The sequence below is a fragment of the Neopsephotus bourkii genome, unplaced genomic scaffold (genome assembly GCF_033783945.1).
Source record: "Neopsephotus bourkii isolate Nb327-2 ecotype Australia unplaced genomic scaffold, CSIRO-AGI_Nbou_v1 NB_168, whole genome shotgun sequence".
NCBI lineage: Eukaryota > Metazoa > Chordata > Aves > Psittaciformes > Psittacidae > Neopsephotus > Neopsephotus bourkii.
This window is the reverse complement of record NW_026900684.1, coordinates 19,225,526-19,240,135: the sequence shown is the minus strand read 5'-3', so window position 1 is coordinate 19,240,135 and position 14,610 is coordinate 19,225,526. Positions and strand designations below refer to the sequence as shown.

General features: G+C 39.5%; 1 protein-coding gene across 1 annotated transcript in view; it reads right to left on the bottom strand.

The window, feature by feature from the left end:
* Positions 1-260: 260 nt before the first annotated feature.
* Positions 261-14,610, bottom strand: part of MMRN1 (multimerin 1) — a 45,494-nt gene continuing 31,144 nt past the window's right edge. The window contains exons 6-8 of the mRNA XM_061374886.1: positions 9,634-11,610; positions 3,065-3,211; positions 261-1,924 (exon numbers count right to left, since the gene is read on the bottom strand). Coding sequence (XP_061230870.1) covers positions 1,503-1,924; positions 3,065-3,211; positions 9,634-11,610 — 2,546 coding nt within the window. The 3' untranslated portion in view covers positions 261-1,502. The remainder of the gene's footprint in view (positions 1,925-3,064; positions 3,212-9,633; positions 11,611-14,610) is intronic.

Sequence of the window (14,610 nt, the reverse complement as noted above, 5' to 3'; positions counted from 1 at the left end):
TTCCTGACAGTGTAAAACAAAATAATTCAGGGAGCTTCAAAACACTCCAGGCTTCAAAAAATTGGCATAAATCACTGGAGTACACTGATTAATGATAACTGAATGGAAGCCCATGGAAAGAGGGTGTCTGCACTTTTAGGGATAGCTGGTCAAAGGAGTCATAGAAAAGAACAGGCAGAGACAAACCTGTGTGACACACAGTGAAGGAGCTGGTGGCAAGAACAAACCTAGTCAGTGGCACTAATTGGTAAGGACATGTGGAGTGTGAGAAAGTTTATTTTTTTCAGCTGGGAGGATGAGAAAAGGGAGGGAAACAAACACACAGAGAGGTAAAACCCAATCAATTAGCATTAACAAAGGCAATAACCAGAAACAAACCTGGTCAGTCACACCAGTCCATGGGACATCAAGAAATGGCAGCAAACTAGCACTTTACAACTGATAAGGATGCAAACCTGAGGGTTTATGTCTTCAGGCAGCCATAACATGAACTGCATTTTTTTTATTGGATTAGTGCTTAGGAATCTCATTCCTGTTTATGTAGACTGAAGTTCATCTTGCCCCAGTAGTTAGTGGGTATAATGGGGAAGCAAACCAAAATCATAGATTTATAGAGCTCAAACTTAGAAATTACTATGATTATCTCATTTAATCTTGTGTACATTATAGGCCAAAGTTCACATGCTAAAATCTGTGTGAAGCAAATATAACCATGCTTGCTCAAAAACCTACCGCCTAAGGAAAACCCAGCTGTGGTGTAAATGCTTCAAGCAATGGAAAGACCCCACCAGATCCACTATATTCACTGCTAAAAATGTGTACCTTATTTCTAATCTGTATCAACACACAGCTTCTAAGTGTTCCCTCTTGTTTTTTCTGCTAGATAAAAAAGCAGTTTGTTATTATACTGGTTACATTTAAAATCATTAATCAATTAAACACTAACATCTCAGGGTATGCATTCTGTATTATATGCAATCTATGATTCTATGTGGTAAATAATGTCAGGCAAAATGAAAAATGAATATATTTGTTCCAAACAGAATATATACACATGATTATCACTTGATACAATGAGCTAAGCAGTTATCCAGTGTCACAGCCATCAGAATCTACTCATCATCTTTGGTATGCACTCAGGTTAAAAAGGAATAATCAAAAGCAGCTATGATTTGTCTTGAGAACTGATTCTCAGCAACCTTGTGCAAATTTTTTTTTTTAATGCAATGTGAATGTAGAACATTGTCCTGGCTTACATTAGTGCTTCCCAGCCACGTTTTTATAAAGAAAATGCTTATTTTTTTCCCACATCTCCAACCTGTGGACTTCCTAGTTGTGAAAATGACTACAACCAAGCAACTTCTTGGACAATTGGCACTTTAAACACCATCACATTGCTTACTTTGAGAAACTTATGGCTGTTGAAGAACGCAGTATTTAAAGGCAAAGGTAAATTCACATGCAGGTTGTTTCATTTGATGGTGTTTATATTTATGGCAGACTTAGGTACGATATAACAAGTAACCACTAAAGGTAGTCACAGGTGGATACTTGGCTGGTATAGAGCCAGTTGCCAGTCTGAGCCAGACTTCTTGACCGTAATTTAACTCTAATAAAGCATTTCCAGTAATTACTCTGTCAGTGTACTTGTTACTATTAATATTTTCAGCCTGAAAAGTGAGTTTGTCTATTCCATCAATGACGAGATAGCCAGAGGCACGTGGACTAAATGATTCAATGGTATATTCAAAAACATAGACCCCCAGATACGGAACGTGGAACTTCCCAGTTGCTGGGGCAAATGAGGCTCCATAGTTGACATCCAGATTGTTAAATCTGATGGGTCCTGGAGTCGTCATTCCATATGTATGAGAGGCAAAAAAAGCCACCATAGGTGCATATCTGTATGATCCTTTTGAAAAATCTGGAAAAGAATAAAGAAAAATTTCAAGTAATGATGACCTTTAGGTCACTTGGATCAGCCAGAAGATCAAAGATCAAAAGCAGCTTTTCTGAAGTCATATCACCCAGTAGCTTGAGCACCTGAAACATCGTATTTCTGCATAAACACAAAGTTTCTCTTTATTGTATAAAAAGTAGATTTCTTCAAAATTAGTGCTAGGTGGATGACAAAAGAATAATTTTAGCAACAGCAAGGGAACTTTATGTTTGTCTATACTATGTTATCATTAAGGAAGCTACTATTTTTCTTTTCTTTCTTTCCCCCACCCCTTCCTCCTGAAGTTTTTCCCACCCCAGGATCTCTTTCATTGTTCCTATGCGTGCTGAAGCCAAGAACTTTCTCCACGAATCATATGCAGACACTAAAGAGGTTTAGCACTCCTGATGTTAAATGAGAAAATAAGTATAAGCTTTTCTCCTCAAGCTGAGCCTGCACACTATGATTCCCTGCCAGTGTACAAATGATTTTATTCACTATTCATATGCTGTCATGAGTAAGAATCAGCCAAATAGCTGCTAAAAGCTGCATAAAATTCACATTCCATGTGGCCTGGATGTAAATGATTTATTTGTTTTGTAGATTGAATAAGCACAGTTTCCACCCTTTTTTTTTTTGAAATATCTTTCAAAGGCTGCATCCTTTGCTGATGAAAATCAGAGGCATGCCTAAAATGACTTCTTGAGGCCATAGTCCCATGCATCATTGTAGCTACACGTATTTATACAGCATTTATGGCCGTACTGAAGCTATCCAGTATCCCCCAGTGATGTGATTTTACCTCCCCCTTTGAATTTCATGATACCATGTTCAAATACATCTACTGCACACTCTCCCACTCTATGCAATTCACCAGGGAGCTTTCCAGCTATTATGACTGGTCCCAGTCCAATTTAATCCCATCATCTGGTCATATTAAAGAAAGAGATCACGAGTCACCCATGGGGATTGATGTCTTCAGCACCAAAACACAGGACACTACTACTTGAGTTGGTACTCATTAAAGTGAAATGTGAGACCTTTGACCAGCAAATGCTCTCTAATTAGGCCCTGAGGCAGAAGCCTGTACGGCTAGCATATTGTGCTACTAAATTCTGTACTTGCCGACACTCAGAGAATTGTCGTTCACCAGCTTCATGCTGCAGTTGGCTCCTCCAAAGGGGTGGCGACAAGCACAAATAAAGCTCTGTCTGTCATTGATACAGGTTCCTCCATTCTGGCATGGGGAGCTGACACAAGCTGAATACTGCCCTGTGATAGAGAGGGAGGAAAGGCAACAATCTCAGCTGCAATGTCATTACAGTGACACTTCCCAAGACTTGAACGTCTTGGAAAGCCTCTTTGTCAACTCATAAAAACAGTGGAATTTTTGCTCTGTGAAGGCCAACTTCATAGCCTGTCCTGGCACTTCAGATCATTTGCTAGCCTCCCTCTTTGCCTGAACACAGTGTACCCTCAGACAGCCTCCAGGACATAGCTATATAATTATATGCCTATCTAATCATATACCTGTATATATACCTATAGCCTCTAAGAATTACCTATAAATGCTGAGTTCTGCTCATCTCAGAGGGTCAAGTACATGTAATAAGATGAAAGATATTACACATACAGATCACACCCAGCTGATACGGAGAAATGTCAGTCCAGCGCTGCTGATCTCTGAGACAGTGACTACTGAGTGTAATTGCACAATGTGTTGTCATAGCAGTTGGAAGGGAAGAACATTCAAGCCATGTTAAAAATTAAATATTCCTATGAAAAATTCTGAACACAGAGCATTCCTGTGTATTTTAGAAAGTCACATAATTTGGAAAACAAACCTGTTCTTTCCCAGGAACTACCATTAGAGCTCTGGAAATAATACTCCACACAGATTTACCAATGATGGTAAATCTAGATTGGTAGGTGGGAACTGAAAAGCCTTTTATAAAAGGGTCTACTCATTGCCAGAGAAATGTTGACATGGATCTTAACAGAGATACCTCAGTAATGCCTATAGTTATCTTCAGATTCCCTTCCAGATATTTCACAGACTCCTGCATTAAAGCAAACTATGTCTATGAGAAATTTCATTTCAGCAAGCAGAATGCTAAAGCACATTGTACAGTGACACTTAAATTTGTACTGATGGAGCATATGGACTTCAAGAAATCCAGTAATTCTTTTCACAGAAAATAATATCCATCCCATAATGCCTGAAATAAAGCAATTTAGGACTGTGATGACTGGGGTCACAGTAGAGGCAACCGGACATGAAGAAATAATGCTTTTCTTCTCAGATAATAGTTTCACTGCACACTTAACTGACCTTATTTTTCACTCATATTTACCAAGCATCCACAACATTTCTGTCATATTTACCAAGCATCCACATGTTTACCAAGTGTGAAAGGAAAGCATAAATGGCAGGAAAACAGCTGATTTTGCTGACTGTATCATATTCCCAAAAGACAAAAGCTTTGTGTAAGAACAGGGCAGACTGCTGGCTAATTGGCCTAGGCTTATCATAACAAGAAATAAGTCTAAGAAACAGGAAAAAGATCACAAAAAAGAAACAATAATGAGATTGAGACTAGTGTTTTAACAGTCTGCTGAGGGATAAGTTTGGCTGAACTTAATCTTGGAGTTAAATCAAATTCAGACATAGCTTTACCTACAAGAAATTAACCCTTCCACTGCAGCATTGCTTAACAGCAGCTGGGGAGTGTGCTCCATTTGCTAAAACTAGGAGAAGCTGTAAGGGGGTTTCTACAAGGGTTTTCAGAGTTAAGAGGCAAATGCCTTTGATCTCCATTGAGAAGGTAATCTCTGTGTAACTTCCATGTAATCTTACAATAGCATGTTCTTGCTGTCATTTCTGGGTATGGTTGCCCCTCTGCCCAGTATTTTTGCTTTCCTTCTCCTTGCTGAAGGGCATCCTGAGACACTATGTGCTTATTTTCTGCTTGGGGTAAAGATGTCAAGAAGTTCAGATTAGGAAAGAATTTCCTACTGTAGTGCATATCCTATTTTCAATTAATCTTCACAACTTAGTATTGTAGGTGAGTAAAAGAGAGAGACTTTATAAATTAAATTCACTTAAATTGCAGCTATTAATAGAATAAACTGAATGCAGTTGCTATTTATCCTCAGTATGGCAGGACTGAGCAGAGCCAGTTAATGCTGAGTTTTGCTACTCCTCGAGAGGGAAAGCAGCCAGAAGCTCTTTTGGGAAATACACTGCTGTACAAATAGATCTTCAACCAAATAAAGAAGCTCTGTCAGTATCTACAGGGGTGTTGTTTAGAAGCAAATCAAATATTCAGAAATTTAATGGTCTCTTTAGGGAAAGAAGTGATTCCAGTGGCTCAATTTGGAAATGTCTGAACAGGAAGTAACTTGCCAACATTTTTCAATATTTAGTTATCTGTAACTGTCTTTCAGGAAGCCCTGGGAGACTGGAGGAGCCTGGAAGCCTGCTAACCATAGGCTCACACAGGGTCAGACGGGTTGTCAACCTACAATTATTAATCACCTCTGGTTTCGTGCTCTCAAGTCTGACAGTGATAAAAGTGATGCGCTTCCCCAGTATCCTAGATGCAAGGAGTGCCAGGGATCAGTGGGAGAGAGGCAGCCCCACTGGGGCTGGTGCCCGAGAACTGAGGGTGACAGTAGGGCTGGTGCCTCACCTGGAGTGGTGACAAGCCAAGCATAGCAGGTCGATTGTGGTAACCAGGGTTACTCACAGTCCAGCAAGAATGAAAAGGCCTGGGAGATTGGCTTGAGCTGATCCCAGGCCCACAAGCAGGGTGTGCAGCCTCAGGGCTAGGTCAGTATGCCCAGGGCAAGTAAGGCTACTGGTACATTTGGGGCTCTGAGAAGGAATTCAGTTATAAGTGCTGTGCAGGGTGTTTACGGTACAAAAAAGCGCCACATGGATAGTGGCTGAGCCATGTCATTTCCAGTTCCCACAGGACCTCTCATCCTATAGACACATCTCATCAGGACTCATGGACCCTCACGTGCACCTTCAGGTTCCTTAGTCTCAAACCTGATCTCCTGCAGCAGGTGGTTCTGCATTCTCCCATTCCCCAGCTTTGCCTTTTCAGTGTGGCTAAAGCATTTGCCAGTGAAGACCAAGGCAAAAAATTATGTCCTGGGTAACCAGGCCTTCTGTTTCCTTCTGGAGAGAGCCCGCATATTCTCTGGTCTTCTTTTTATCTCTAACATACCTACAGAAGCTTTTCTTGTTGCCCTTGATATCCCTGGACAGATACCCAGGACTTTGGGTTTTCTAACCTGAGCTCTGACTGCTCAGACAATTTCTCCATATTCCTCCTAGGCTACCTGCCCTTGCTTCCACCAACTGTAGGCTTCCATTTTGTGTTTGAGCTTGCCCGGGAGCTCCTTATTCATCCGTAAAGGCCTCCTGGCATTCTTGCCTGACTTCCTCTGTCACACAGAGCTTGCAAGAGGTGATCCTTGGATATTAACCAGATTTCTTGGGTTACTCTTCTTTCAGGTCTTTATCCCATGGTACTGTGCCAATCAGATCCCTGAAGAGGCCAAAGTCCACTCTCCTGAAGCTTGCTACACACCCTTCTCACTGCCCTAAGGATCTTGAACTTCACCATTTCATGGTCACCACCAGCCCCTCCATGTTAGTGAGAACAAGCATAGCCCCTCTTCTTGCTGGCTGTTTTGTCATACCACCAACACTTTCCAGGAACTTCCTGGATTACTTATGCCCTGCTATGTTGTCCTTCCAACAGATATCAATGTGGTTCAAGTCCCCCATGAGGACCAGGGCTTGTGAGTGTGAGGCTGCCCCTATCTGTCTCTACAGCACCTCATCTACTCTGTCTTCCTGGTCAGGCAGCCTGTAACAGACGCCCACTATAATGGGCAATCCCTGCACATCCGTTAATCCTGTCCCATACACTCTTAGGCAGTTCCTCATCCCTCCCCATGTGGAGCTTCATGAACATAACATGTTATTACATACTACATACATAAATATAACAAGCTGCACCATCAGTTATTCATGTTGATGGGAAATCTGAATAAAGCCAAACCACAACTAGTACAAGACAGGCAACAAGAGACGGCATTCACCTTTGCATGGAGGCCTCTAGATTCTCTTGAGAACAGACACAGCACTAAATGGCAATGTGAAAATGGAACTGAGCTAAGCTGCCCTCATGCTGCATCACACATTTCTGAAGCAGAACAGTTCATTGGAAGGTAAGAACAGACATAATCCATATCCAAGACTAATAAAAACCTTATTGCATATTGTTTCTTTAAAAGCTGTCAACTCTCCCTTTTCAGATGCCTGAATCTGTCTTAAGACCATCATTTTCTTATTCACCCCAGGTTGGCAATACAGTTCAGTATCAGGAAAAGTGTTAGATTTTCTGTCCCTCACACACATATTGTAGCCTTCAGCTGACATGCACCTTTTTTTTTAATCCGTTCCACAATATGGGAAGTTTCCAAACCTGTATGTCCCTGCATATGGAATGCAAACTTGCATTCTTTCCCCTTGATTTTCAAATAACTACGAAGTATTACTTCAGGGCCAAATCCTGAACACATTAAAGCCAAAGCAAATCCCAATCTGTTACAGCAGGATCAAATATTGAACATACTGGAATCAATTAGAATTTTCATTCACCTTTTTCTAGAATTTTGTTCTAATTTTTTTTTTAATTGAAAAAGACAATCTAAGTTCAAATACATTTTATAATTAGCCAGTTATGCCTTAGGGTTTCTTCTAGAAACTGTAGTAGAATCAGCACATATCTCTGGATGATCTCCTGGAACTTGAGAGAAAAAGCTTTCCTGAAGAAGTAAAATATGCCCAGGCTGAAGAGAGATACTTGTTAATTAGAATAATGGTCTTTCTTACTTCTTTAACTTACAGTAATGTAATGTATGAATTTGCTAGGCGTGAAATATCACTGAGCGCAAAAGCTCGTTACTGATGTAAAAGTTTGCATAAACATTGCTATGTAGAAATGTTGCTTAAAAATAGGGCTTTTCAATATCTGCCAAGATCTGCACTTTCTGTAAGAGTAATCATACTTCCAGTGTTATCAAGTGGGTATTATTAAAATTCAGCATGAGATAAATAATAAATAGGAAATACATTAATTCAATAATGTGGAGTAAAAGAACAGAGCAGGTGGCAGCTTCCTGTGCTCCAGGCAGGTAGCACTAGTGACATTTTCCAATAAAGTATAAGACTCAGAAAAGATTAAAGGCATCATATCTCATTTCCCCGTAACTTTAATTGTGATCAAGGGTTTTGAATTTCCATCCTGTGCTGTGGCACAAACAGGCAGAAAACAGAAATGACTGAGAAATAATTGCTATTTCTAATATCAAAATATTCAAGTTAATTTGTAATCACAATTTGGGAAATCTTGGTGTGACTGCCTGTTGGAATAGCTGTCTGTCCTCTGTTAACTGAAACAGGAACCAAGGACTGAAATCCTTCAGTAGGGATGGCTTTCAGAAGTCAAGCTACTCATGGGACTGGGACTTCATAAAGGATCCTTTCAACTGACCACTGAAAAGTGCCCGTACCTAAGACAGGAGGAGATGAGGGAAGGAAATGGGGAGAAGAGGTGTGAAGAGGGAAAAGGAGATTGCCCATGGTCTTATCACATGAACAACAGTGGTAGCTCTTACTACTTCTACATCTGCTCATAACATGGTGCAAATATAGTTTCAGAAATATTTGTAAGTTTAAGAATACTTTACAGAAAAAGTTAGATCCAGGTCTTCAAAAGTATCTGGACATCTCTCTGCCATTTAGGATCTGTCTCACTTATTCTAATGTGAATTAGAGTCCTTTGAGGATTTCTAGAAACTTATCACTCATCATTTTCTGTATTTTGCCAAATATTATATTACCATAAAATATTAGCTTATGTTACCGGTTTTCACTCATCTGATTCCAAAATTCATAACTCTATTTCTATTTCTGTGAATTCATCCACATGAATTCATTTCATATGATGATGTTTGAATTGAAGTTCAGAAGCAAATCTCACTCAAAACGTCTTCTTTAAGAATGGCAGCTTCTACTCAGCTGAGACGTTCCCTGGATGGACTTGAGTTACACTTATTTTATTGTCTGGGCTCTTGATTCTGCAAGAACACACTGTTCTAACTGCACCAGTAATCTCAATGGATTACTGAAGGAGTCAGCAAAAGCCTCATTTCAGTGATTTGGTGTATTCACTTGCCTCAGGTTTTTTATACTCTTCGTCCCCACTGACACTGCAAAGTACTGACACAACTCCAGATTACTATCCCAGCTTGCATGTTTTTTTACTGAAATTGCTAATTCAGATGCACGCACAAAATTCTTGTAGTTTAGACTTTGTCTAAATTGACAGTTATGTTTGAAAGGTCAGGTACTCAGCTGAGTGTGTGTGCATGCACATATATCTTAAACTGATCAGATGTGAACTTATTAAGGAAAATCAAATGGAGCTTCTAGATGTCTTAGTGCATCATCTTTTATAAGCAAGAGACTAGAGTAACCTCAAGTTCCTCTGAAACTCTCTTTTGCACTTTTTATTCACCTTCAGTCAAGTTCTGCCACTTCAGTTCATCACAACGGTTACATAGGCCTTTATTATAAAGACTCTAATCTTTAGTGGAGTGAAATGCATTACCTGGATCTATAGCATTATCCGTGTTTCTCTGACTTCGGCTTGCCAGGCTCATGGTAACATTTGTTGCTCCTTTTTTCACTGGGACTGGTTTCTTCATAACTGGTTTCACCTGCTTCTGAAATTTGGTGATGTTGTTCATAGCATTTGCAACTGATATGTCAACATGCTGGGTTAAATTTGTCAAAATAGTTCCTGCTCGTATTTCAAGCACAGATTCAATGAGCTCTTTGAGGCCTCTACGCAGGAGGGGGATATCTGGCTGAGCAAGTTTAATTAGCACAGGTATACTTGCATTCACTTTATGGATGCTGCTGTTACTATCATGACACAGTCCCCAGGCCTCGTGAGCAGTCTTGTTCAGAAGTGAAATGATGTTTGAGAAGCGGATTGACTTGGCTTCCATGGCCTTGATCCTGGAACTCAGTGTCTGGAGCTGAAGTGAGACCACTTGCTCTTTCTCTGTCGAGGCTACTTTGGGTTTTTTCAGTGAGACACAGTTGTTTGACAAAAACTTGGAAATTTTTGACTCCACATTCAGAAGGCGAACCTCATGGTCCTTTGATTCCTCCACAGAATCAAGTAGCTTTTCTTCCAGGCGGCTGATATCTTCTTTTTGATTGTCCACTTTTGCTGATGTATCATTTAAAATATAGAAAAGTCTTCTGAAATTGTGGAGGATAACTTTGTCAGGCTCCTCGTATGGAAGCTCAGAAATGGATGGTCCTACCTGTAAAGAAAATTCATACTTCTTGCCAACAAGCAGCATCTGGAGGGATTCATTCAACTGTTGAAATTGGGGAATGAAAGCCAGGAGGCTGTCCAGTTTCTCAGCTCTGCCACAGCAGATTTCAGTCTCATTTCTTAGAGCACGTAGCGTATCTTTCAGTACATAGTTATCTTGAATAGAATCAATAGCACTGTTTATCACTATCATGGTCTTGTTTAATCCATCTTCTATTTCCATGGAGCATTCATTAATACGACTTTCAAACAGTTCCTCATAAGCCTGAGATTCATTTTTAAGTCCTTCCTGAGTTTTGGAAAGCTCCTTAATTGCAGAACTCATTCTGTTAACAACAGTAGTGAGGTTTTCAAGCTTCTTGTTGATTTCTTCAGCTTGAATTTGTTGTTCATACTCTGAAGTCAGACTAAAAGGTATCCCTTGTTCAATCAAAGGTTGGAGAATCTCCATATCGTAACACAAATCATTAATTTGCTCATTCATTTTGTCCATCTTATTGTCCAATGGAAGGACAAGGTCAGAGAGACTTTTGTTTAGGATAAGCACATTCTCTTGAGCTGCTGTCAGCTGCATTTGGAAATCCCTCCTGCTCTCTGACAACATGTCATCACAGACCCCCAGAACAGAGTCTTTCTGATTTTCTAGTGCAACACTGAGATTGCTTATCTTGCCATCTTGGACTCTTAAGTCATCATAGATCTGCAGCACCATCATTCCTTGTTTCTTTACTTTCTCATGCAATGTGAACATGTACTCTGTAACATTGTACTCCATGACTTTATCTGAAGGGATGTTTTGGCTTGAAGACTGTTCAACTGATAACAGTTGTTCATGAGCATCTTTCATTTCGGTAAGAGTCCTATTTAAAGATTCATAATGAATGACACTTCTTAACTGTTGATGCTCCAAGTTATCCTCCAAGGTTTTCTGCTTTTCCTGTAAAGCTTTTATAGGTTTGTCACAAGTGAGGGTCAGTTCCTCTTTCATCTGCACTATATGACTCTTTAGCTCCAGAATATCAAGCTTTGTTGGCCCATTTTCTTTCTCCTGAACAAATTTTTGCTGGGTTTCATTCAGATGCTTGGCTAATCCCTTTGTGTTTTCAAGATCATCTGACAAACTAGATATGGTCTTGAAAACCTGAGCCATGCTTTCTTGCATTTCACCTTGAATTCCTTTGAAGTGCTCTCTGACAATGTCTTTGACTATTTCATTAATACTTCTGGATTTGAGACCTTTGGGAAAAAGAAGAAATAAGGAAACAATCAAACAAATTCTTCTAGTAATACCTAAATTTTTTTCTACAGTGTGAGTAAGCACAGTGCTTTACTGAAGAGATACACACGCATCCCTGCCCCCATTTACCGATCCATAGAGCACAATTTAAAGCTGATAAATGCAGAGAATGGATAACAGTATTTAAAGCCTCATCCCTGTTTCTCCAAAATCAATGGCAGTTTTGCTATTATTTTGAAAGGGCAAACTCAGACTCTGCATGTGGTATCTCCTAGTTAAGCTGTTTCTGAACACTGAAATGGGGAGTTCTGTGTGCTTTTGTGGCTTGCTCATGAGAAAATGATGGGTCCTTTCTCCACTGGGAAAGTAAGGAAAAAAGCATTTGCTTTATCAACGTTATGGTCAAAAAGTGAAAGAAGAGATTACCTTCCTAATGTATGTGCTAAGTGATCATACAACATGCTATAGTAAGAAAGAAGCTAATAAAAAGAATAGCCTTACTGAATATCTAAAGTTAGCAACAAGACAACTGCTACAAAAGGCAGACATTTTGAAAGTACACATTTTTAGTTAGTCTTGCATACTAACTCTTTAAATAGCTCCTAGGAATACTGATCCTGCAAAGCACTGTGCAGAGGTGAACCTGTGGGAATTCTGCTCCTGTGAGTAACAACCCATCTAAGGCTATATGGGAGATGTATTTTGATAAGACAGTCATAAAACAGTGTTCATCAAGAGTGTTGCCACACTTCTCAGTTAATTAGAGCAGTAGTTCTGCTCTGGTATGAAATCAGACGTGTGGTTTTGATTTGTTTTTCAAAGGTAGTCCCTATGTCCAGCTAAAATATTTCTTTCATGTGTTTTCTAAACCCTGTGAACACTTTCAGACAGCTTTTGTTATAACAGCTAAACCCTTCAGCCTCTACAATGCCTCCATGACCACCAGCTCTCCAATTAAAGCTGTACTGGTAAAGGCAGAAATTCTCTGCTGCCCTCCTCTATTTTCCTCTCAATTACATCCATACCCTGGATTTTACTGTTTCATCACTAAAACACCAAGGCATGTTTTGAAACCTTATTTTAAAGTACATTCTCAGGAAGAGCTGCAAAACAGCAGGAAATCAGACCCATGAAACCCAGCACAACTCTGGGCTCCAAGGGTGCAAAAGGATCCCAAATAAAACTGGTTTTGTTCAGCAAGCTAGAGAGAAGCCCAGTACTACTTCTATCCAGGAGATCCATTTGAATTGTGTGTTTCCAGCTGGAAACAGATAAAGTAGTTGATTATAATTGCTTTTTATGAATTATGAGTCTCAGTCTTCATTATTCCTGGTAAAACAGACAGTAAACACCCATGATCCCTGGGGGATAAATCTGTCACTTTTTCAGATGGTAGTCGGTTTTTTTCAAGGCAGGATTTAACAGACAGATGCAGTAAGTTTGCTAGCCTAGAAAAGAGCCACTTCAGAAATATAGCATGAAGTTTCCTAAGCAATAAACTCAACTACTGTCAACTGTGGTCACAGATGTCACAGCAATTTTTGCATAAAATATAAACAAAATAATGAAGAGATAATAATTAGATTGCCTTTATTTCACTTTTTACAACCTCAACAGCAAGCAAATACCTGGACAGATGTATACCCATGAACATGCACACTTTGCACAAAGAGTTTTGTCAGTGAACTTCAGTGAAGGAAAAACAGTAAGAAAAGATACCTGAGAATAATGATGTCCTGACAGATGAGAGGAAGAACCAAGATATGAATGCAGAGTAAAATAACTGACATGTAGAGAAACCACTGTAACTGATGACTTGGTCAGGTTGCTTTATGATGCTGAAAAATGTTCTGTGCTTTAAAAGACAGAAGCAGTGAAGAAAAGCTTAATGGCTTTGGAAAGAAACACCGTTACTCTACACCTTCTGTGAGGAATTAATTAAATTTCTCCATCTCAGCAACACATCTTGATAACAGACCATCCTGCTGCAAGAGGTCTTTCACAGGATCTATACTGGTGTTTTCTTCCTGTGACAGTCAAGAAATTACCATTCTTGCTCTCTCACATTCCTACTCTATTTAGTAGATTCACATCTGGAACATAGCTCAGCTCTGTTTTTCAGGTGGTTTTGTTATCAAGAGAGTGGAACTTGATAAAACAGACAGCTTTGGGTTTCTCTCCCTTACTTGCTGGCTAGGACATCTAGGTATGTGGTAAACAAGTGATATTCCAAAGTTCACTAGGGGCTGTGGGAGCATGCCCTTCCACAGAAAGGCCTGATCCAAACTTCTGCTGTAGGTGACAATTGGCTATATTCTTAAGCTTGAGCTGAGAATTTGTGAATGTAACCCAATTTCTCTGTTGCTCATTTCGAAATAGAAAGGTCCAAATTACCTATGAACATTACAGATCTCTTGCACTTTTTATGAGATTATAAATTTTAATTTTAACTCTGGCTGAAATCCAAAGTGTGTAATTACTCTGTGTCAACATATACTCCCTTTATAGATTCAATTATTTGAAGAATAATGTGCAAAATAAATGTGTGTACACAGGAGACTGAGTTAAGGTCATGTATCCAGCCATAAATGACATTTCTGACTTGGGAGTGATTAACACTCCATTGTTGAGTTCATTTTCAAAGGAGTGTATATTTTAATAATGAAGAGGAAAGAAGTCTATAAAAGGGCTTGATGTGGAGTGGAAGGAGGAAGAAAGACTAGCAAGAAGTAAGCAGAGTTTACTAAATGAAAAGGAAACATCAAACTATTTTCCCTAAGTAAAAAGTAGGAATAGTCTCCTGAGTACTGAAGACAATTTTTAAAAATCCAGGTTTCACTAATCCAATTAGGGTATCATGTCAGTTACTTCATTGAGTGTGGCCCTGTATAAACAGGTGACAGGTTTGTGGGACCAACATCTATTTACAGAAGAAATCAAGAAATAATAACTTTGTAAATGGTACTGAATTTTTTGTTCAGAAAAACAGACCTCACTCC